Raw genomic sequence first — 25,356 nt, 5'->3', positions numbered from 1 at the left:
GAACGACCAAGTCGTTCTTCCCAACTCCTTGGCCCTCTATGGGGGCATGAGAAGCTGCAATTGCTGCCACATTAACCTTGAGCGTGGAAGGGGAATGGCCCTTATCCATCAGCTCCTGCAGGAAGGACAGAATTAGTGATATGTCACAGTATTCTGGGTTTGCTCCGCGCATGGAGCACCAGGCAGAGAAGACAGACCACTTAAGGTTATAGAGTCGCCTTGTAGACGGAGCTCTAGCCTGTGATATCGTATTAATGACGCTCTCAGGGAGGACCGTGGGCTCCCGTCGAGAGGCCAAAGGTGCAGAGCCCACAGTTCTGGCTGGGGGTGCCAAATCGTGTTGCCTGCCTGAGAGAGCAGGTCTCGTCTCAGAGGGATAGGCCACGGGGCTGCTACGAGCAGCTGAGACAGTTCTGCAACCCAAGGCTGGTTCTTCCAGAGTGGGGCTACGAACAGCACCTTGTGCTTCTGTTCTATGATCCTCTTTATTGTCTGTGGTATGAGAGCGATCGGAGGGAAGGCATAAAGGAGACAATTGTGCCAGTTGTGGGCCAAGGCGTCCCTGTCCGTCGTAAAGTAACTTGGGCAATGAGTATTGTCTTTTGAGGCAAAGAGGTCGACTTCCGCTTTGCCAAAGACTTCCCAGATTTTCTGAACCGACCTGGGGTGGAGAGTCCATTCCTCTGAAGGGACGTTGCTCCGAGATAGCATATCTGCTCCCTGGTTCAGTCTGCCCGGCACGTGAGATGCCCTCAGTGAGCGCAGATTGGACTGGGCCCATTCCAAGAGGCGAAGTACCAGGGAAAAAAGGCGTCTTGAGGAGAGGCCTCCCTGGTGATTTATGTAGGACACCACTGTCATGCTGTCCGATCGGACTAAGACATGGCGGTCCCGTAAGATCGGCAGAAAGTAGCGAAGGGCTAGCCATACTGCCTGCATTTCCATGTAGTTGATGTGCAGTCCCTTCTCCTGAATCGACCAGTGGCCAAATGCTGGTGTGCCATCGCACAGAGCCCCCCAACCCGTGCTGGAGGCGTCTGTCGTGATCACCTTTTGTCTGCATGTGGTGCCCAGGGGCACACCCTGCTCCAGCCAAAGAGGATCCTTCCATGGTGCTACAGCTGATACACAGACTTGATCCACCCAGACGCGTAGGCGTCCGAGACGCCAAGCGTGTGGCGGAACTCTTGGTTTTAGCCAGTACTGCAGCGGACGCATCCGAAGAACGCCCAACTGCAGTACTTGAGACGCAGAAGCCATGAGACCCAGCATCTTCTGAAACACTTTGAGGGGGCGTGATGCTCCCGGTGTAAAGGAGGCCGCGAGCTGCTGAATAGCCAGAGCACGGTCTAGCGCGATTCTGGCTGTCATACGGATCGAATCGAAAACCGCCCCCAGGAAAGAAATTTGTTGGCTGGGGGACAGAGCGCTCTTGGCATGGTTGATCCTGAGTCCCAGGCATTCGAGATGGCTGAGGAGGATGGACCTGTGGGCCCATAGTTCTTCCTCTGACTGTGCTAGAATCAGCCAGTCGTCGAGGTAGTTCAAAATGCGGATTCCCATCTGCCTGAGAGGGGATAGAGCCGCATCCATGCACTTCATGAAGGTGCGAGGAGCTAGAGACAGCCCGAATGGAAGGACCATGTATTGATATGCAACCCCTTCGTAGGTGAATCTCAAGAATCGTCTGTGATGGGGGGCTATCTGGATGTGAAAGTACGCGTCTTTCAGATCCAGGGAGAAAAACCAGTCCCCTGGGCATATTTGCGAGAGGATCTGTTTCAGTGTAATCATTCTGAAGCGCCGTTTCATAAGAGTGCGGTTCAGATGTCTGAGATTGAGGATGGGGCGGAGACCGCAATCCTTTTTGGGTACGAGGAAGTAGCGGCTGTAGAAGCCCGACTCGGTTTGATCTGGAGGAACTGGTTCTATGGCTCCTTTGTCCAGTAAGTTCCGCAACTCTGTGCGAAGAACGTGTGCATTCACGCTCTGAACACGAGTGGAGATGACCCCGCTCAACCGTGGGGGCCTGCGAGCGAACTGGAGAGAATATCCCCGAGATATTATGCTCATAACCCAATCCGATACCCCGGGGATGGCCTGCCAGGCCTCGACCCGTAGGGCAGGGGGTTGAATGCATTGGGGAGGTATGCCGCCTATTGGGGGCTTGACTCCCGTGGAGAGTGGAAGAGGAAGATTGCTCTTTTTCAGACTATGTTTGTGTTTTATTAAAGTATCCGCTAGAACAGCGGTGGGTTGTGTGGGCATGAGTACAGACCCAGCATTTGCAACAATACAGGTAAACACATTTTTGCCGGCACCCGGGACAGAACGGGGTGCTTGGGCATATACAAGAGCTTTCTTTAGAGGAGGTCCAGCAACAGCGAGACACGGTAACTTCCTCTTCCTCACACAGGTCTCAGGATGGTGCCTGAGGCGCAGGGTCCAGCGTGATCTTTGGCCGGGGTCCCTGGCGCTGAGGGTGGGGGAAGCGTCTCCCCGAGCGAGAGCGTTGAGGAGTCTCGCTTCTGGTAGCCTTCTGAGCAGCGGGTGGCGCAGCCTTGACAGGCTGCTGAGCCGGCGCTGGTTTGGGGGGAGCCGGAGCAGGTCTGGATCCAGGTCGCTTTGGCAGGAAATGTTTCATGGCCTGCGAAGACTTCTGCGCTGCCGTGAAACGATCCGCGAAACCCTCCACTGCTGGTCCGAAGAGATCGGTGGCGGAAATCGGAGCATCCAGGAAGGGGACCTTGTCAGCCTCCTTGATCTCCGTGAGTGTCAGCCATAGATGACGCTCGAGTACCACGAGGCTGGCCATCGATCTGCCTATCGCCTGGGCCGTGACCTTGGTGGTGCGTAGAGCAAGATCCGTTGCGCTCCGCAGCTCTTTGAAAGGCGCAATGTCAGTGCCAGAATCGTCCATACTCTGGAGAAGTTTGGCCTGGTATACCTGGAGCACTGCCATGGAATGCAGTGCTGAAGCCGCTTGGCCGGCAGACGAAAAAGCGCGTCCAGCAAGGGCCGATGTGTTCCTGCACGGCTTGGAGGGATGAGCTGCTTTCGCCTTCCAACCGATGGCCGAGGGCGGACACAGATGTGCGACCACAGACTCATCCAGGGGAGGCAGCTTCTCATAGCCTTTTTCCTCTGCGCCGTCAACCGAGGTGAGAGCGGAGGAGGATGAGGGTCATAGGCGGGCAGAGTACGGAGCGCGCCATGACCTGGTGAGTTCGTCGTGAACTTCCGGAAAAAACGGTGAAGTCCGCTGACGAGGGGCTAGGCGGCGCCCCGGCAGGAACCATTCGTCCAGGCGGCTGCGAGTGGGCTCCTCCGGAGAGGACCACTCCAAGCCCAGCTCTTCCACAGCCTTAGTTAGGACCCGAAAAAGCTCGGAGTCCAAACCCGGCGCGGGCTCGCTGTGCTCTACAGACGGCAAGGGGGCGGGGTCGAAAGCCGAGCCCGACAGCTCCTCCCCGTCTGAAGCCGCTAACGACATAGCGTCGTCTTCCTCGAATTCGCTTCCGCCAAACAAGACCATGTCACCGGCGGATGCCGATGGACGCTGGTCAGGCTGGAAGAAGCAAACCGGTGAAATATCTCTCCGTGGAGAGAGCGAGGCACGCCGAACGGACGTGAGATCGCTCTTCCCCGAGCGCTTAGTTCCTCTACCCCGCTGCTTCGTCTCCGCTGGAGATTGAAGCGGGACGGATCGAGGAGCGGAAACGCTCTCTGAAAAGAAAGCTATCCGCGAGCGCAGAGAGGAGAGACTCATACTCTCGCAATGAGGGCATTCCGTCTCTCTGAGTGCGTCTTGAGCGTGGGAAACTCCCAAGCATGAGACGCACTTGCCGTGTCCGTCAGCGGCATGCAGGTGAACCCCACACGAGTTACAGGGACGGCGCGGCATTTGCAACAACACCGCAGGAAATTTGCTCAGGAAAATTTGCTGTTTTAGAGCTTTGCCGGATGGTGGCAGGGAGAGAAACCGGCGCTGCTAAGGCAAGCGAACTCGCTGCGCAGAGAGGTCCAATCCGCTGCAGGGCTTTTCCGACGGCAAAGCTATCAGTCCGGTAGCGAGGTAGAAGTCGTCGCTGAAGGAGAAGAGATCTGAAGACACTACGGCGCTGTGTCTGCTTATATATCCATAAGCCCCACCCCTTCTGGCGGGCTTCATCGCCATAGGTCCGTGCAGCTTCGCTTCCATTGGCGCAAAGTTTTACTTTGCACGCACCAATGGCCGTGCAGTATTCACTGCGTTATTGAAAAGCTTCAGTCATCGTAGAAAAAGGAGTTTTCCCCATAGCGTCCTGCTACGCAGTACGAGTGAAGTATCGAAAGGGAACCATCACAACCCTTGGTTGTTATATAACAACGTGGCCAAATTAACAAAAAATAAGTCATCAGCGACTTCAGATTCTGATTATCAGCATAACAGTGATGAATTTATGAACTACTTCACTAGTTAAATCCAAGATATTAATGAAAAAATTATAACAATGCAACCAGAAGTGAATCCCGCTGAACAAACTAACTACAGCGCCCCTAAGGAGAAATTGCAATTATTTTCTACAGTAGATCACGATGAACTCTCTAAAATCATTAGATCATCCAAATCAACAACATGGCGTGCTAGACCCTATACCTACATAACTACTGAAAGAAATGCTCCCGGAAATTATAGATCCTCTTCTTAGTATTATTAACTCATCTCTGACATAAGGACATGTGCCTAAAGCATTTAGGGTTGCTGTTATAAGGCCCCTTGTCAAAAAACCCAAACTCGACCCAAGAGAACTAGGGAATTACAGGCCTATATCGAATTTATATGCCTTTAGTTGTTTTTCTTGTATTCAATGTGTCTCATGTACAGCTGCTTTGTAACAATGAAAATTGTAAAAAGCGCTATATAAATAAAGTTGAGTTATAAAATGGGGCCTCATATTATGACAGTTATTGCAGTCTTTGCAAACTTTGTGTAAGGCATGATTTCAGCCTCTGAGCTCGAGCTCCAAGGCCATTGGCCCAGCCTGGTTTGCTGTAAGGCCTAGCACCAGTGTTGCCAGGGTCGCGGTTTTCCCATACAATTGGGCTATTTTGAAAATGCAGTTGCAGGAAAGATTATGGAGCCACGGGTTTTGGGTTTTTGGGCTACGTTCCTAATGTACTGCGGCCGCCAAAATGTTTATTTATATTCTAAGGATAAATGTTAATTGATGAGATTCTTAATGTGTATTCATACTCTGATGAATACCTGGCAACTCCAGGACAGGACCCATTCTCAAAAGTGTGGGGAACGAGCATCTGATAGGCAGGCTACAGTACAGGGAGAGACGCGGGAGCTCAGCTCAACCAAAGAGGAAAATATAGTGGTATTAGACAATGACTCTGAATTATGTTTTTACTAATGTTAGGTGCATGTCACGTTGTATAATGAAAGAAATCATGCATAAGTGTACAACAGTTGATTCTTCCGGCTGCCAAATATCACGTTTGAGCAGCGCTATATGCAGTCTAGAACAACTAAAACATTGACGTGCTTCAACACATTATGCATATGCAATAAATTTAACCATGCTTATTTCTTAAGCAAGTTTTTGCATGTCTTGCGAAGAGAAAACACGTTTCTCTTCCATTTCCGTGCTTGACCTCGACCACACATGGGATCTTTTTTAAAGGGACACTCCAACCAAACATTCTGTAATGGATTACTCACCCTATAGTTGTTCCAAACCTCCTGTATACATTTCTTTGTTCAGTTGAACACAAAAATATTTGGTAGAATGTTAGCAACTGCATTTTTTTTGGCATCATTGACTACCATAGCATAAAAATGTCAGTCAAAGGTGACCAAGAATTGTTTGCTTTCCTAAATCTCCCTAAACATATTTTGAGTTTAACAGAACTTAGGGTGAGTTGTGGTCTATTGGTTAGAGAGTTTGACTCGTAGCCAGAAGGTTCAATTCTCAGTGCCACCAGGAAATGACTGAAGTGCCCTTGAGTAAGGCACCTTAATCCTGTTTGCTCTGCAGTGAAATCTTCCCACTGCACCCTACTTGTAAGTCGCTTTGGATAAAAGTGTCTGCCAAATGAATAAATGTAAATGTAAACAGAACAAGAATATTTACAATACCTAGGAAACCTTTCAGATAAGTAAATATAGCAATATATAAAAAAGCCTAACACTTAGTATTTTTCTATTTTCAAATTAAAATACTTTTATCAACCTACTTATTAGACTGCATGGATGGGCAGTATTTTGTTCTTTGTATTTTTGTATAGCCTTGTAAATTCAAGAAATTCAGCAGTCTAATAAAGAGGTTGATTGGAGCAAGAGGGCGGGGACAGAGGCGAGTCCGGAGAGAGCGAGTATATGGCAAGCCATAAGGGACAAAACTCTCTATCCATATGAAACATGAGGTTCTGCCATGATCCCGCCACTAGACCAACAGAAACATGACAAGATGCGGCAGAATCATTACAAATTGCTTCAGGTTTGTGCATTTTAATTCAGAAAAATCTACAAAATGTGTTGTCTCCCAAAAACCGTGTCTTTTGTTGTCTTTTGTTTTTAAAAATAAAATATTTTGCATAGATTGATATTTTTCTGATGTTTAAACTCTACAAACAAGTGTTTACCAAAATAAGGTTCAATAAAATGGTAACAAATACATTATCTGAGGGTTTTAACGTCACATACATCAAGGAGTAAGATGTGCTGATAGATAGGCTACAAGAGATAGGAATAGATTATGATATAATCTGTGGGGAAAACGTATATACTTTTGAGCCTAAATGTTCTTGTACTTCATTTAAAGCACTGGCTAGAGGGCAACAGTTCAAAAGGATTGTGACCAGGGTATGAACTCTGTGATGGCATTTCCTGCCCTTTTCAAGGACTACAAGGATGGGCAGGGGAGCAGCTGAGACAAACCAGACTGTTACTGAAGTGCAAGAACAACACCTTGCAAGTCACTAACTTCAGGTCCTGTTAGATGGTGGGGCTTTCCTGATTTCACCAAGTGAGAGATGTTGACCTGTGACAACATTTCAATCAACCAATCAGATTTGAGCAATTAGTTAAACTTCATGTTAAACTTAAGCAAACCAAGGCTTTGTATACTTTATTACCTGCTATTATTCATCTATTATTTCCCTCTGATTTAAGGGATATGGTTATAGAGTTTGGAGTGGGTGTAGACTTTTTTTACAAAAATGTTGTCAACAATGTTGCCAAGACAACATCTCTTACTTGGCAAAATCTATTCAAGCGAGATGGCTGAAACCAGTGACCGGAAGGACTCCACAGCAAAACAATTACAAAATATTGTGTGTTTTGTGCCATATTCAATTTAAATTACATCTTTTAAAAGGGATAAGACATGCTCTGTTTCTTCTTCTCACTGGAAGCTGCTCTCTCTGCTCTCTCTTGCTCTTTTACTTTGGACTGTTCTCCTTGAGGTCTGAGTTCTGCCCTTACTTCATTCTCTTCTGTTTTACTTGAGCTTTGGGGTTCAGGCCACTAGGCCATGCGTCCGGGCTCGCCTCTTTTTTCTTCTTGACTACATTTGGACTTACATCCAATTTTTCACATTTAATTTATTTAAATGATTTTAAAGGAGCCAGTCTTTACTGTTTTTGAGGCTTTAATTGTTAAACACCCAAAAAACTTAATCAATGTTCATGTTTCTAATAAAAAATATGCTTTATATTTCACATATTTCACGTCTATTGTTCACTGCTGTCCCTCTTAAGAAAACGACTGGATTTCTTCCGGTCTATATATGTCCCTCCTTCCGAAATGCTCTGATTGGTAAAGCTGACCTGGTCTGTGTTGATTGGTTCCCCGCTTAGAGTGTGTTTGTGAAGATCTCCCACCCATACCATATCATTGAGCTTCCGCTTCTCAGGCTGTTGTGATTGGTCGGTGCCCCTCTCAGTGTACGTGTATTCATAAACTTTGGCTTTGAGCAATAAACTGTAACAATGGCGTCAACTTCACTTGATCAGTTAAAAACATGCGTATCCATCGAAGTGTAATGGAGGTCTGCTAGTGCAAGTGTCAATCTTTGTTAGAGATCACATTTCCTACTATGGCGAGGGATATGACACCGGATCAAATGGTGTCAGACCGGTTATTTCAATTAACACTTTTTATATTGGACCCAAGTTGGATAAAAAAACAAGCAGATTGACCTGGAGACATTAGCAAGCAGGACTGGTGAAATTGCTGTTAGTGCGGTTAATTTGTGTAAGTTAAACCCTGCCCCAGAACAAAATTTCAAATGAACTTTGACATGGATTGATTTAAATATGAACGTAATAAAGACCAAAATAATTGAACCGAACAAAAAACAGGAAGTGATAACAATATATGAACCGGAAATTGTTACAGTTGTTCTCTGTCTTGGTTTGTTTTTGCCTTCTGTGTCTGATGTCTTTATTAGTTAATTAGTCCCTAACCTGATTGCGTTTCCCCATGTATTTAAGCCCTGCTAAGGAACACAAACACATTTTGTTATGTGACACTTTCTGTTAGCTCAGAAGCATTTGTAATGCTCTGCAGTAATAAAATCTTTTCACATCATTGGTTTTTGCATCAAATTATAGAGCGGAGTATCGATAACAGTATTGATAAGTACCGGTATCGATAAGCAGTATCGATATCAGTATCGATATGGATAAAATCTTAATGATACCCATCCCTACCTAGACCTAGAGAAAAGGTTTAAATATTTAGATGTTTTCCTCCATAAATTAAGGATTGTGGGTGAAAGAAACACGTTTTAACACATTTGGTAGCATTATATTTTGTGACAGACGGGTGCAGAGGCAAAAATAGAAGAAGAATGGCAAATGTGATGACATTTACAGACTGGAGCATGGATGATTCAGAATGTTGCAGCCCAATGTTACACCTACTGTGAACTTCGAACTGCATCTCATTATAATAAACCAATCACGAGGGACCAAGTGTATCTGAAATTTCACTAAACTGTTGTATAGTTTGTCATTCCCTGCTAGCTGCACTGAGATACGCACTAATTGTAATAATGTCTATTACATTTACATTTACATTTAGTAATTTAGCACAGGGGTTCCCAAACTTTTCAGACCACGACCCCCAATATTAGACTGCTGACGACCCGCGACCCCCCCCCCTCCTTTCTCCTCTTTGTGTTTTCCTCTGACAGCTTGTAAGGATTTGCGATTTGGTCACTGTAGAACATTTCCATAAAAGGAAAGGAAGGAGGCGGGAACCGGCAAACATTTAAACATTTAATGAAGTAATATAACAGCCGGCCCCTCACGGACGACCGCCGGCGAAAAAAACATAATATAAATACAAACATAACACAAGTTCGGGCCCGGTCCTCTCTCTTCGACGGTCCGGTCGCTCGTTCCTTTTATATGCTCCCATCTCCTACGTGATTCGAGGCCGGTGTGCGAACAGCTGGCGCTAATTCACAATTACTCACCAGACTCGAACCACGGTCTTGCCCCGCCTACTCTAATACAGTTACATACTGACAGAGCTAAAACAAAAAGGAACACAATCTCTAAGCCAGGCTATTTTATTAACAAATTATGGACAAAAACAAATACATCCCATAAATGTGAAATGCTTAAAGACAGAATACGAACCAGCTGCCTGTAACACGCATACAACAATAACTTTGTATTCAGCAAAAAACGCCTAATGTGATGGATGGGCGCTGTGCGCGGAGCAAAGCAGATCGCCACCCGCAGATCATATTCCACGTTAAGCCGTGACCTGTGTTTATTCTTAATGTAAGTCAGCGCGGATCACCGATCACCACTCCCAGGTTACTTGCTTTTCTGGAAGGTGTGATGGTTGATGAGCCCAGTTGAATGGAAAGGTTGTGATAAGTCTTCGTGTCAACCGGGATTACAAGCAGTTCTGTTTTTGGAAGGTTCAGCTGCAGGTGATGGGCGTTCATCCAGAGCGAGATGTCGGCTAGGCAAGCTGAGATCCGTGCAGAGACAGTCGGATCATCAGGGCGAAAAGACATGTAGTGTTGTGTATCATCTGCATAGCAGTGATAGGAAAAGCCATGTTTCCTAATGACAGAGCCAAGGGATGTCATGTATACAGAGAATAGCAACGGACCAAGCACTGAGCCCTGAGGCACACCTGTGTCGAGATGATGGGACTCCGACACCTCACCTCTCCAAGATACTCTAAAGGACCGAGAGGTAAGACCTGAACCATTGTAGCACCATTCCAGAGACCCCCATTGCCTTGAGGGTGGACAGGAGGATGTGATGGTTAACGGTGTCAAAGGCGGCAGATAGATCTAGTAGGATAAGAACAGATGAGTTAGAGGAGGCTCTTTCCAGTCTCAGGTCTTCAATAACAGAGAGCAGCGCAGTCTCAGTGGAATGACCGCTCTTGAACCCAGACTGGTTGCTGTCCAGGAGGTTGTTCTGGGTGAGGAAAGATGAGAGCTGGTTACAAACAACACGTTCTAGAGTTTTAGCGGCGAAGGGGAGTAGGGATACTGGTCTATAGTTTTCTAACAGTGCAGGATTAAGAGTAGGCTTCTTTAGTAGTGGGGTAATACGGGCCTCTTTGAAGAGTGTAGGAAATGTGCCAGTGGTGAGAGACGAGTTGATAATGTGAGTCAGAGAGGGAACAACCGATGGAGAGATGGCCTGGAGGAGATGGGTGGGGATGGGATCTAGAGGGCAGGTAGTCGGGTGTTTGGAAGAAATTACCTTGGAAACTGCCTCTTCAGATAGGAGAGAGAACGAGGGGAACAAGCATGTGTCAGGGGATTGACTGTGGTCAAGAGGCGGTGGCGCAGAGAATTGATTGCTGATGGTGCTCGTTTTCTTTACAAAGAACGATGCGAAATTGTCAGCTGTTAAGTCTGATGGAGGTGAGGGGGAAAGCGGGCAGAGGAGAGCAGAAAATGTTTTTAAAGAGAGTACGAGGGTCAGGAGAGTTGTTGATTTTAGTGTGGTAGGATTGGGTTTTCGCAGAGGAGACATCCGCAGAGAAGGAAGAGAGAATAGACTGGTAGAGATAGAGGTCAGTGGGTTCTTTTGATTTGCGCCACTTTCTCTCACCAGACCTGAGAGATGTGCGATGCTCACGGAGAACATCAGATAACCAGGGGGCAGAAGGAGATGCACGAGATGGTCTAGATCTAAGAGGGCATAAGATGTCTAAGCAGGAGGTTAGTGTGGAGCAAAGGGTGTTGGTGCCAGTGTTAGCATCAAGGAGAGAGAACTGTTTAGCGGGTGGGAGAGTAGCAGAGACTGCAGAGGATAAGCGGGAGGGAGAGAGTGATTGTAGGTTGCGTCGGAATGTGACTAGTGGGGAGGCATGTGTAGTGTCTGGAGAAGTTAAGTCGAGATCAAGAGTGATGAGGAAATGATCCGACGTGTGCAGTGGGGTTACCTGGGAGTGATGGGTGAAGCAATAGCATAGGTAGATGAGATCAAGTTGATTACCAGATTTATGGGTTGCTGAAGTGGGGACTCGCTTGAGGTCAAACGATGCAGTCAGGTTGTCGAAGTCAGCAGCCTGTGGTTTTTCCAGGTGGATGTTGAAGTCACCAAGTACCACCAGAGGAGTACCATCCTCGGGGAATGGTGACAGAAGTGTGTCCAATTCCTCCAAGAAGAGTCCAAGGTGCCCTGGGGGACGATATATAACTACAACATGCGTTTTTAACAGGGTAGATGACAGTGACAGCATGAAACTCAAAGGTGGTGTTGTTGCATGAGGGTGCAAGCTGTTTGAATTTCCAGTCATTAGGAATAAGTAGACCAGTTCCTCCGCCCCTCCCTGATATGCGTGGGCTGTGGGAGAAAGTGCAATTATTGGAGAGTGCAGCCGGTATGGCAGTGTCCTCGGGTTTGATCCAGGTTTCAGTAAGTGCTTAAAGAGAAAGACCCGAATGTTTGGCAATAGCTGTGATGAAATCTGCCTTGTTTACAGCGGATTGGCAGTTCCATAAACCAATAGGAAAGGTAATAGAGGTAGTGCTGGATGCTGAAAGAGTACGCAGGTTGCTAGCATTAGCCATGCGTGGCCTTCTGCGAGTAACCGTTTGTGTACGAGATGTAATGACAGTGTGGATTTGGAAACACATAGTAAAAAAGGAAGGAATGTACAAGACAAATAAAGATAATAGATAAGTGCAATAGTCGAAGTGCAAACAGTAATACTCAAGTGCCTTGTCGGTGTCCTTGCTCGGTGGAGTCGCACAGGTAGAGTCGATGGTCTTTACTCTCTTCGGTCTTCATGCGATGAGGGCTGCATTATGGCAGTGATTCTCAATCGGCGGCCCTTTGGTGGGCCTTGGAGCGGCATCTGGTGGGCCGTTTAGGCACTGGTAGTCTACCGCCAAATTAATTTGTATTTACTTTAAAATTGACACATTTAGTTATTTTCTAATGATTTAAAAAGTCTTATGAATTAACATGTTAAAGAAACACTAAAGTCGAGTCAAGATGCATTATCTAAAAATCAATTTATATTCCAATGTCTCAGCAAAAAACACATCGCATAGATTGAACATTCAATCACGTCACGACGTCAGATTGAACTAACACGTTCAGATTGAACTAACACGTTCAATCTGACGATGTTACGTGATTGGTGTTGCGACATTCGAATATAAATTACGTTTCAGTAAATTATGTTACTGTAAATGGATCGTTTTCTGAAAAGAAAATCAGATGTGGGAGACACTCCTGTGGAAGCAAAAGCGTCAAAGTGTGTGGTGAGAAAATACAGTGCAGAATACATTAAATTTGGTTTTATAAGGGCAGGTAACTTACTGAGACTAAGCCGAAGGCACAGTGGTTTGAATGTTGATCAATTTTGTCAAACGAGGCTTTAAAACCATCAAAGCTACAGAGACAATTGAACACAAAACACCGGGGCTGTGTTGAGAAGCCAAAAGAAAATAGTCTAAGGAAAAAAGACACTTTTCAGGCTCATCAAAAAGACATCGTCAACAACTTAATCAAAAGTAACATTGAAAGCAAGCTTTATAGTTGCCGTTCGTGTTGCTCATCGTGAGAAAGCCTTTACAATCGCTGAGGAACTTATTTTACCAAGTGCTGTGGATATGTGTTGAGAGTTACCGGTAGACGCCGCTGCAACCAAAATTCGGTCAGTACCATTTTCTGATGACACCGCGGCTAGAAGAATTGTTGACATGAGCGATGACATCGAATGCCAACTCGTGGAACGAATAAAGTCAAGCCCATATTTCACCATACAGCTGGACGAGTCGACGGACATAAGCAATGCCGTGTTACTGTTAGTTTTTGTCAGGTACCGAATGGACAGTAATATTTGCGATGATCTGCTATTTTGCAAAGAACTTCCAATGAGGACAGCACAGATAGCGTCATGCGCTGCCTTGATGAGTACTTCATTTTAAAAGGTCTTGATTGGAAATACTGCACAGGTATGTGCACAGATGGCAGCGCGGCTGCTATGATGGGGAAACATTGCAGTGTTGTTAAACAAATCCAGGAGCGAGGGCCAGAAGCAAAGTGGACGCACTTTTGCTTGCACAGGGAAAGTCTAGCAAGAAAGCAGATGTCACCAGAATTGCATTAGGTAATGAACATTGGTGTGAAAACTGTTAACTATATTAAGAAAACTGCACTCAACTCAAGGTGTTTTGCATCTCTGTGTGAACGATTTGATGCTGATCATTTGCAGCTCTTGTACCACAGTGACATCAGGTGACTTTCAAGAGGACTTTCAAGAGATGTGTGCTTAATCAGCATTTTGAACTGAGAAAAGAAGAGCACACATTTCCGGAAGAGCAACGCTCCCCTCTTGCTGAACAACCTCACGGTCGACTGCCTGCCATAAGGACATAAATACAAACTAAACACATGTCCGGGCCTGGTCCTCTATCATCAGCAGTCCTGTCGTTCATCCTCTTATGCTCCTGATTTCCTCTGTGAGATATGCGGGACCGGTGTGCGCACAGCTTTTTTCCAACTATTAATCACTGCTCTCGTCACCCCTTCCTCACCACATACCCCCATCGCACCTTACAGGCCGGGGGGTACCACCAAGTCTGTACCTACTCCCCCCCTGGGGAGCCAGTCTCGGCGTCCGCAGCGCCTGGGGGTATGCACAGACGAGACGAGAGAACGGAGACGGGAGCACCAGGAGCGACAGGGACGAGAGACGGGGAGAGGAAAAAAAATTAGGTCCGGTTCCCCGACATACTGTCGGTCGGACCTCAGCCCAGCTGAGAGACTCTTCCTCGTGGTGCTATGCGAAGGTGCTGGACGTCCGGTGGACGGCCCAATCCTCTTCCACCTCCTGGCGGTTGGAGATGGCTCCTCCGTGTGAGGGCGGTGGCAGTGAGTCAGCCGCCGTTTCCTGCTCCTCACCTTTATGGCTGTTGGCAGCAGAATTCTGACTCACGGCCAACGGCGCCGACACCTCCACTCCCTCTGGACGGCCGCCACCCCACCTCTGCCAAGGAGCACGGAAGCGAGCTCTCCGTCCCAGCCGAATCCTCAATCCGAAACCACTGCCTCAGGCAACCGCTGGTGGACGTCCCTCGTCCGCGCTGCCCGAACTCCCCAGCAGCGAGAGGCCGCTCGGCGGCAAGGGCTCTTCAACAGCATGTCTCTCCTTCCTCCCGGGTTCCGTAATAAGGTTCAATAAAAGGAAGGAAGGAGGCGGGCCCCGGCGAACATTCAAATAAAGTTTTAATAAAATAAACAAACAAAACACGGAATTAAAATGCCGGCAGCCACCTCACGGTCGACTGCCGGCCATAAGAACATAAATACAAACTAAACACATGTCCGGGCCCAGTCCTCTCTCGTCAGCAGTCCCGTCGCTCGTCTTCTTATGCTCCCGATTTCCTCCGTGAGATATGTGGGACCTATGCGCACAGCTGATTCCAACTATAAATTACGCCACTGGCCCCGCCTCACGGCTCTCGTCAAGCCATCCTCACAACGCTCATGTAAACTCATCAAGTGTTATAGCCCAGTATTTGATTCAGTTGTCTCAAAAGTTTGTAGACTACTTCCCAGAGAACCCTCGACCCATTCTCTGTGGATCCTGCTTAAGAAGACATGGCTCTGTCCACTGTGTTGGAAAATTAACTAATGGAACTATCAGCTGACAGTAGCCTAAAACTTCAACACACACAAGTTGACCTTGCTTCATTTTCGCTACTGGCTAGGAGTGAATATCCCTCTCTGTCAAAGCGGGGAATCAAATTTCTATTGCCTTTCACCACCACATACTTATGTGAGTCAGGGTTCTTCACTGTGATTATCACAGAATCAAAAGCAAGGAACAAACTGAAAGCTACTGGAAGCTACTCTGTGTGTCAGTCTCTCACCCATTTCACCAAGACTTGATCTTATTATGTCCAAGAAGCAGGCCCAAGTGTCTCATCGAGGCTATGTGGAATATGCATTTTGTAGCAAGGTTTGTTTCAAGGTTTGTAGCAATGTGAGCTACTCCAAAACCAGTTCATGTGAATATGTTTATGCGTTGGGATTTATTAATGGTCCTAAAGTGGTTGTTGTTGAAAGCTGTGTTGTTGATCTGTGACACATCAGTTAGACTTCAACTACTTTGGATGTGTGGGAAGAGGTATAATGTGTCCAGTTTGTCTCCCGTTGAATTGCAAAAAACGAACATAATACATATAACATATATGAAATGCATTACGTTTGTTGAATATGTAATATATTAAACAGTTTCATATGTTTTAACAGTTCATAATGCTCTTAACAACAATTGTATTTGATACATTTTTACAGTTTTTACCTTGACTTGTGAATGAAAATTTCTGCTAATTAATAGAATGTTCCCCTATTGTGTGTCTGACCTGTTACATGTAGATTAGCCTTGAAGTGGGGTTGTATTTTTATACAATATTTTGTATTTGATTTGATAATTGTAAAACAATGTAGTGTCTGTTTTGTTGGTATAAGAGAGGAATAACTATATTTTGGATATCTGGGATAGGTATTCCCCTATGTCTGACAAGGTCATTGGTCTGTCACCTCCCCTATTATTGCTACAGGAATAAATGGTAACGGAGTTAACCTGCATAGTCTTTTCTATGATTATACAAGGATAGTTTTCATCTATATAGCAGAGTTGACCAAGTCTGCTACTGTGGCATAACAGATTAACAGCAGAGTATAACATTGTACTTTTTGAATATTCTGTGTTCATACTATCATATTTGGAAAGGTGGTCCTCTGAATGTTTTTAAACAGTCCTTTGTGTGCCATGAGTTGCAAAAGGTTGAGAACCCCTGTATTAGGGTATCCAGCTTGAAACCCCAAAGAAGAGAGAAACAAAATCACATATGCCTTGACATGTAAGGTGGGCATGTGACATAATGGTTTGATGTAGAAAAGTTCTTACCAGAGCAGCCACAGGAGTGGGCAGCCTGTTTATTTTCTTCACAAGACCCGGTCTGATGGAGCTCAATAGTCTGTGAAAGAGAGATATATCAGAGAGTCTACAGTGGCAGTGTGAATCAGAGCCAAAACCTACAGACTAAAAACTTTGGGTAGCTTTATCTACCCAATGGCTGGTTTGATTCAGTTGGGTCATGTTAGTGGGTTATTGGGTGTTGTTGAGTTTTACTCTAAGCCAGTTCAAAAGGAAAAAGGTTGGGTAATGTTTATTGACCACTGAGATAACCAAAAGCTATGGAGACTATAGGGTGCAACGATTATAGATTTTGTTGGTGTAATTATAGAGTAATAATCACGGTTACACTCAACTCAACTCAACTTTATTTACGTAGCGCTTTTTACAATTTTCATTGTTAAGAAGCAGGTGTACATGAGACACATTGACTATAAGTAAAACAACTAAGGTCATATACCTGTAAAAACAAGCAAAAGGTGAAAACACAAACACACTCGCACACATGCACAGATAAAGCACACATTTGAGATAAAGGAGAGAGAACCACAGGTCAAATATTAAACAGACTATAAATTCCTATATGCAATATTAATTATGTAAAACTTCTGAATTCTAAAGCAGCCCCCCGGCCAGGCAAATAGTGCAAAATAGTATGCAAACGTTGGCGAGTAACCCAAAACTCCAATCGAGAAAAAAAAACTCAGGAGAACCCAGGCCCAACCAGGGGATTCCAGTTCCCCTCTGGCAAAAGCTGCTGCCTATGCACAAGCTCAACAGTGCTTGCACAACAAGGCTAAATTAAAAATAAATAAATTTCCTAATAAGGTCAATAATAGATTTAAGATTATCATTAACAATCTAATAGCATTTGAAATTTTGTAGTGAAATGGTGTCAAGTCGCCACGTCCTTTATCCAGCTCTATCATCTCAGCTCTTGTCAGGTCACCACTTCCCATTCTCAGCTCTGCCATCAGGTCTGGGCATGAACTGCATCCTGGGTTAACCTTGGAACAAAGAGACAAGACTGGCTGAGATTAGAGTACTGTTCTGCACTCTTTGATGCAACAAGTACATCATTTGTTGTTAGATGTGTTCCTGGTTCCTGTTGATCTAAATAATGCAGCCTAAATCCTCTGAGGATTAATATTATGGAAGTGCAGTGTATGTAAAATTAAAAAGATGCGTCTTTAGTCTAGATTTAAACTAACAGAGTGTGTCTGCCTCCCGGACAGTGCAGGGAAGAATATTCCAAAGTTTAGGCGCTAGATAAGAAAAGGTTCTACCACCTGCACTTGATTTTGAAATTCTAGGTATTACCAACTGACAGGTAGCCTGAGAGCGTAATGCACGTGGAGGACTGTAATACAATAGAAGTTCACTCAAATACTGTGGCGCTAGACCATGTAGGGCTTTATAGGTAATAAGCAAGATCTTAAAGTTAATGCGGTTCTTTATAGGTAACCAGTGCAAGGTTGACAGAACCGGGTTTTATGCTCATACTTTTTTGTACGTGTAGGAACTCGAGCTGCCGCATATTGAACCAGTTGGAGTTTTTGTAATAGGCCTGCAGGGCAACCACCTAAAAGTGCATAACAGTAATCTAGTCTTGATGTCATGACTGCATGAATTAATTTCTCTGCATCTGACAGTGACAGCATATGACGTAGTTTAGATATATTCTTAAAATGGATAAATCCAATTTTACAGGTGTTGGCGACGTGGCTCTCAAATGACAGAGTACTATCAAATACAACATCAAGATTCTTAGCTGAAGACGATGCTCCTGGATTTTATGGAGCACCCGCAATAGTTAAGCTGTATTCTTGGTTGTTACGTATGGCGGTTTTCGGTCCAGTAAGTAACACTTCTGTTTTGTTCGAGTTCAGTAGTAAAAAATTGTTACTCATCCAGTTTTTTAAATCGACTATGTATTCCTTTATTCAATCGAACTGCTGAGTTTCATGAGGCTTCGAGGAAATATAAAGTTGAGTATAATCAGCATTACAGTGAAAGCTAATTCTGTGTCGCTTTATTATATCTCCTAGAGGTAGCATGTATAATGCGAAGAGCAGAGGCCCTACGACTGAGCCCTGTGGTACACCGTACTGGACTTGTGATTTGCGGGACACCTCATTATTTATTGCTACAAATTGAAAACAGTCAGACAAATAAGACTTAAACCATTTCAATGCTATTCCGTTAATGCCGACGTAATTTTCGAGTCTATGTAGGAGTATGCTGTGGTCAATGGTGTCAAATGCAGCACTAAGGTCTAGCAGCACCAATAACGAAATACAGCCACGGTCAGACGCAAAAAGCAGATCATTTGTAACTCTGATCAAAGCAGTCTCTGTACTGTGACAGGCTCGAAATCCAGACTGGAATTCTTCATTAATGTCATTCCTTTGGAGGAAGGAGCATAATTGAGTTGAAACTACTTTTTTAAGAACTTTAGATATAAAAGGTAAATTCGATATAGGTCTGTAATTCCCTAGTTCTCTAGAGTTCGAGTTTGGGTTTTTTCACAAGGGGCCTTATAACAACCACCTCAAATGATTTAGGCACATGTCCGAATGTCAGAGATCCATCCATCCATTTTCTACCGCTTATCCAGGGCCGGGTCGCGTGGGCAGCAGTCTAAGCAGGGATGCCCAGACTTCCCTCTCCCTAGACACTTCCTCCAGCTCTTCCGGGGGGACACCGACGCGTTCCCAGGCCAGCCGGGAGACATAGTCCCTCAGCGTGTCCTAGGTCTTCCCCGGGGTCTCCTCCCGGTGGGACATGCCCGGAGCACCTTCCCGGGAAGGCGTCCAGGGGGCATCCGGAAAAGATGCCCGAGCCACCTCAGCTGGCCCCTCTCGATGTGGAGGAGCAGCGGATCTACTCTGAGCTCCTCCCGAGTGACCGAGCTTCTCACCCTATCTCTAAGGATCGCCCAGCCACCCTGCGGAGAAAGCTCATTTCGGCCGCCTGTATCCGGGATCTTGACCCACAGCTCATGACCATAGGTGAGAGTGGGAACGTAGATTGACCGGTAAATCGAGAGCTTCGCCTTGCGGCTCAGCTCCTTCTTCACCACGACAGACCGGTACAGCGACCGCATTACTGCAGAAGCTGCACCGATCCGTCTGTCAATCTCCCGTTCCATCCTTCCCTCACTCGTGAACAAGACCCCCAGATACTTGAACTCCTCCACTTCAGGCAGGAACTCTCCACCTACCTGAAGTGAGCAAGCCACCCTTTTCCGACTGAGTCAGAGATGTCAGAGATGAGTTAATAATAATAGGAAGAGGATCTATAAGTTCTGGGAGCATTTCTTTCAGTAGTTTTGTAGGTATAGGATCTAGCATGCATCTCGTTGATTTAGATGATCTAATGATTTTAGAAAGTTCATCGTGAACTACTGTAGAAAATAATTGCAATTTCTCCTTAGGGGTGCTGTAGTTAGTTTGTTCAGCGGGTTTCACTTCTGGTTGCATTGTTATAATTTTTTCTCTAATATCTTGGATTTTACTAGTGAAGTAGTCCAAAATTCATCACTGTTATGCTGATATTTAGAATCTGATGTCGCTGACTTCTTATTTTTTGTTAATTTAGCCACTGTGTTAAATAAATACCAAGGGTTGTGATGGTTTTCTTATTAGTGATGAAAAGTAGGCGGATCTAGACGTTTTTATGTCATTCCTGTATTTTCAAGTACTATCCTTCCATGCTATACGAAATACCACTAAATTAGTTTTCTTAAACTTCTGCTCCATTTTCCGGGTCGCTTTCGTTATAGCCTGAGTGAGTTCATTATACCACGGTGTTGGGCTGCCATTTTTAATCTTCTTTAAACGCAGAGGAGCAACTGCGTCTAATGTTTCCGAGAAGGTGGAGATAAAATTTTCAATAGTAATGTCAAGATCTTCAACGTTTTTACTCATGCTAGAGAATTGAGACAATTCAGGCAGATTATGGAGAAACGCATCTTTGGAAGTAATCGTTCTACCATATTTGAAACAAGGAGTTTGATTTGCAGCCGTAGGCCAATGAAGCAAACATAATATCAGATAAAGATCCGAAATGTCTTCACACTGCTGAAGGATTTTAACATCGTCCACATTTATACCGTAAAATAGTATTAAATCTAAAGTATAATTACGAATGTGAGTGGGTACTGACACATGTTGAATAACGCCCATGGAGTTAAGAGTGTCTTTGAAAGCCATTCACAAGGTGTCTGTATCATTATCTACATGGATGTTAAAGTCACAAACGACAAGGACTTTATCTGCGGCCAGTACTAGTTCTGATAAGAACTCACCAAATTCTTTGATAAAATCTGTGTGGTGCCCTGGGTGCCTATATTCAATAGCTAGAATAAATTTAAAAAATGTTTGGTCCTTAGTATTAGGTGTTGATAAGTGAAGTACCATGACTTCAAAAGAATTGTATTTAAAATTAGACTTCTGAGAGATGCTAAAATAATTATTGTGAAGTGCAGCGACACCTCCCCCTCTACCTTTTAGACGAGGCTCGTGTTCATAGTAATAATCTAGGGGAACGGATTCATTTAGAGCAGTGGTCACCAACCCTGCTCCTTGAGATAGACCGTGATGAAGATTTCATATCTAACCCCAATCAAACACACCTGAACTATATAATCAAGGTGTTCAGGTTTGCTTGATAATAACAGACAGGTGTGCTGAAGCAGAGTTGGAGCTACAGTCTGCAGGACGGTCGATCTCCAGGAGCAGGGTTGGTGACCACTGATTTAGAGTAATATAATCATCTGGCTTTAGCCATATTTCTGTCAAACAGGGCATGTCTATTTTATGATCGGTTATCATATCGTTAACAAAATGTGGTTTATTTGAGAGAGATCAATTATTAAGATGTCCGAGTCATAACAGTTGATTATCTGTATTTTGTCATGTTTGATTTGTTTAACGTTTATTAAATTACTTTAAAGAGGTTTACGCATTATTTTATGTTTGCTAATCCGGGGGACAGACACAGTCTCTATTTTATGTTGTTTGTGAGAAGAGATTATTACATGTTGTATTATTACATATTTTGTGTATTCTGTAACGTGAGACGGCAAGCAGACAGTTGGTTAAGCCATTCCGTCTCGTTGCTGACCTGGGCCCCAGGTAGTCAGCCTTTAGCATTATTAAGACTGTGTTCCAAATTTATAGAGAGGAGGGAAACCCCATCGCAGGAGGGATATAGACCATCTTGTTTTAACAGGTCAGGTCTGCCCCCAAAACTCTTCCAGTTATTTATAAAATCTATATTATTCTGCAGGCACCACTCAGACAACCAGCCATTTAGTGATGATTATCTGCTATAAATCTCATCATCACGGTAAGCAGTGAGGGGGCCACAGAATATTACAGTGTCTGACATCGTGCTTGCGAGCTAACACACCTCTTTATTATTATCTTAATAATAGTGACCCCGCTGACGGAGTCTAACATCATCTGTGCCGACGTGAATAACAATCTTACTGAATTTACGATTAGCCTTAGCCCTCACATTTAAATTTGACTTGATGTCAGGCACTCTGGCTCCCGGTTACACGACTATTATGCATTCATTAATTTCTACGTTTTTACTGGCCCTGCCAAAATTGTTATCTGCCCTGCCACAAAACAGTTATAAATAAATACTCTCTAGTTATTAGTTTGGTTTCGACCTATGTTACCTTAATAATTATAATACGAAAACTTTAAGCCTAACTCACAGAAAGTTCATATAGTCAAATACAGTCAATCAGTAAGTAATACAATAAAAAATATATTAAATTATGAGCAAAAGCACAAATAAATGAAATAAAGCAAGTGTTTTCAGGTGTTTCAGGTTGTTCTAATTGTGGTTATCAGGTACAGAAACTGAATAAAGGAGTCTAGTGTAAAATAACACTTCATAGTCTTCACAATATAAATTAAATATAGATCAAACCATATTAAAGCGGCCCTAACACACATGGTTTATGGAAATCTCATATTCATCTTGAGTACCTATAGTAGAATTGCATATGTCGTATCTTTGAAGAGTATTTAGTTTGATCACATTAATAGAAGATAGATACAGCCAGGGGAGCCTAACGGGGGAAAGGATGAGGACAATTCATCGCAAAAACGATGTCAGACACTGTAATATTCTCTGGCCCCCTTACTGCTTACCGTGGTGATGAGATTTATAGCAGATTATCATCACTAAATGGCTGGTTGACTGAGTGGTGCCTGCAGAATAATATAGATTTTATAAATAACTGGAAGAGTTTTGAGGGCAGACCTGACCTGTTGAAACGAGATGGTCTCCATCCCTCCTGGGATGGGGTTTCCCTCCTCTCTAGAAATTTGGCACACAGTCTTAATAATGCTAAAGTCTGACTACCTAGGGCCCAGGTTAGGAAGGAGAAAGAATGGCTTAACCAACTGTCTGCTTGCCGTCTCGCGTTACAGAATACACAAAATATACAACATGTAATAATCCCTTTTTACAAACAACATAAAATAGAGACTGTGTCTGTCCCCCGGATTAGCAAACATAATATATTGCGTAAACCTCTTGAAAGTAATTTAATAAACGTTAAACAAATCAAACATGAACAAAATACAGATAATCAACTGTTACGACTCGGGTTGCTTAATATTAGATCTCTCTCAAATAAAGCACTTTGTGTTAACGATTTGATAACCGATCATAAAATAGACATGCTTTGCTTGACAGAAACATGGCTAAAGCCAGATGATTATATTACTCTAAATGAATCCGTTCCCCAAGATTATTACTATAAACACGAGCCTCGTCTAAAAGGTAGAGGGGGAGGTGTCGCTGCACTTTACAATAATTATTCTATCACCTCTCAGAAGTCTAATTTTAAATACAATTCTTTTGAAGTCATGGTACTTCACGTATCGACACCTAATACTAAGGACAAAACATTTTTAAAATTTATTCTAGCTATTGAATATAGGCCTCCAGGGCACCACACAGATTTTATTAAAGATTTTGGTGGTTCTTATCAGGACTAGTACTGGCCGCAGATAGAGTCCTTGTTGTCGTTGACTTTAATATCCATGTAGACAATGATACAGATGCCTTGGGACTGGCTTCCAAAGACACTCTTAACTCCATGGGCGTTAGTCAACATGTGTCAGGACCCACTCACCTTCGTAATCATACTTTAGATTTAATACTTTCTTATGGTATAAATGTGGATGATGTTAAAATCGTTCAGCAGAGTGAAGATATTTCGGATCATTATCTGATATTATGTTTGCTTCAATGGCCTACGGCTGCAAATCAAACTCCTTGTTACAAATATGGTAGAACGATTACTTCAACTACCAAAGATGCGTTTCTCGATAATCTGCCTGAATTGTATAAAATATCTAGCATGAGTAAAAACGTTGACGATTTTGACACTACTATTGAAAATTTTAACACTACTTTCTCAGAAATATTAGACACAGTTGCTCCTCTGCGTTTAAAGAAAATTAAAAATAGCAGCCCAACACCGTGGTGTAATGAACACACTCGGACTCTAAAAAAAGCGTCCCGGAAAATGGATCGCAACTTTAAGAAAACTAATCTAGAGGTATTTCGTATAGCATGGAAGGATAGTACTCGAAATTACAGGAATGCAATAGAAACGTCTAGATCCGCCTACTTTTCAACACTAATAGAGGAAAACCATCACAACCCTGGGTTTTTATTTAACACCGTGGCTAAATGAACAAAAAATAAGTCATCATCGACGTCAGATTCTGATTATCAGCATAACAGTGATGAATTTATGAACTACTTCACGAGTAAAATCCAAGATATAAGAGAAAAAATTATAACAATGCAACCTGTAGTGAAATCCGCTGAACAAACTAACTACAGCACCCCTAAGGAGAAATTGCAATTATTTTCTACAGTAGATCACGATGAACTGTCTAAAATCATAAGATAATCTAAATCAACAACATGCATGCTAGACCCTATACCTACAAAACTACTGAAAGAAATGCTCCCAGAAATTATAGATTCTCTTCTCAGTATTATTAACTCATCTCTGACATTAGGACATGTGCCTAAAGCATTTAAGGTGGCTGTTATAAGGCCTCTTTTAAAAAAAAAAACTCGACCCTAAAGAACTAGGTAATTACAGGCCTATATCGAATATACCTTTTATATCTAAAGTTCTGGAAAAAGTAGTTTCAACTCAATTATGCTCCTTCCTCCAAAGGAATGACATCAATGATGAATTCCAGTCTGGATTTCGAGCATTTCACAGTACAGAGACTGCTTTGATCAGAGTTACAAATGATCTGCTTTTAGCGTCTGACCGTGGCTGTATTTCATTATTGGTGCTGCTAGACCTCAGTGCTGCATTTGACACCATTGACCAGGGCTATTCAAATCTTACCCTGGAGGGCCGGAGCACTGCAGAGTTTAGATCCAACCCTGATCAAACTTGCACACCTGTGATTTTCTAGCGATACTGAACAGCTTGATTAGCTTGCTCAGGTGTGTTTGATCAGGGCTGGAGCAAAACTATGCAGTGCTCCGGCCCTCCAGGGTAAGATTTGAGGAGCCCTGCCATTGACCATAGCATACTTCTACATAGACTCGAAAATTACGTCGGCATTAACGGAATAGCATTGAAATGGTTTAAGCCTTATTTATCCGACCGTTTTCAATTTGTAGCAATAAACAATGAGGTGTCCCGCAAATCACAAGTCCAGTACGGTGTACCACAGGGCTCAGTCTTGGGGCCTCTGCTCTTCGCTTTACACATGCTACCTCTAGGAGATATAATAAAGCGACACGGAATTAGCTTTCACTGTTATGCTGATGATACTCAACTTTATATTTCCTCGAAGCCTAATGAAACTCAGCAGTTTCATCGAATAAAGGATTGCATAGCTGACTTAAAAATGTGGATGAGTAAC

The 25,356-nt window shown here is 44.0% G+C and overlaps 1 protein-coding gene across 8 annotated transcripts in view; it reads right to left on the bottom strand.

Moving 5' to 3' along the window:
* Positions 1 to 25,356, bottom strand: part of limch1b (LIM and calponin homology domains 1b) — a 166,530-nt gene that overhangs the window by 120,664 nt on the left and 20,510 nt on the right. For all 8 annotated transcript variants that reach the window (XR_008909262.1, XR_008909261.1, XR_008909263.1 and 5 more), the window contains exon 3: positions 16,412 to 16,481. Coding sequence is in view for 5 of the 8 variants with exons in the window: in XM_056769816.1 (XP_056625794.1) it covers positions 16,412 to 16,481 (70 nt within the window). In the remaining 3 variants the exon portion in view is untranslated. The remainder of the gene's footprint in view (positions 1 to 16,411; positions 16,482 to 25,356) is intronic.

The sequence above is a fragment of the Triplophysa dalaica genome, chromosome 16, assembly GCF_015846415.1.
Source record: "Triplophysa dalaica isolate WHDGS20190420 chromosome 16, ASM1584641v1, whole genome shotgun sequence".
Lineage (NCBI taxonomy): Eukaryota > Metazoa > Chordata > Actinopteri > Cypriniformes > Nemacheilidae > Triplophysa > Triplophysa dalaica.
The sequence above is the reverse complement of the archived record's forward strand: the minus strand, read 5'-3'. Positions and strand labels throughout refer to the sequence as shown.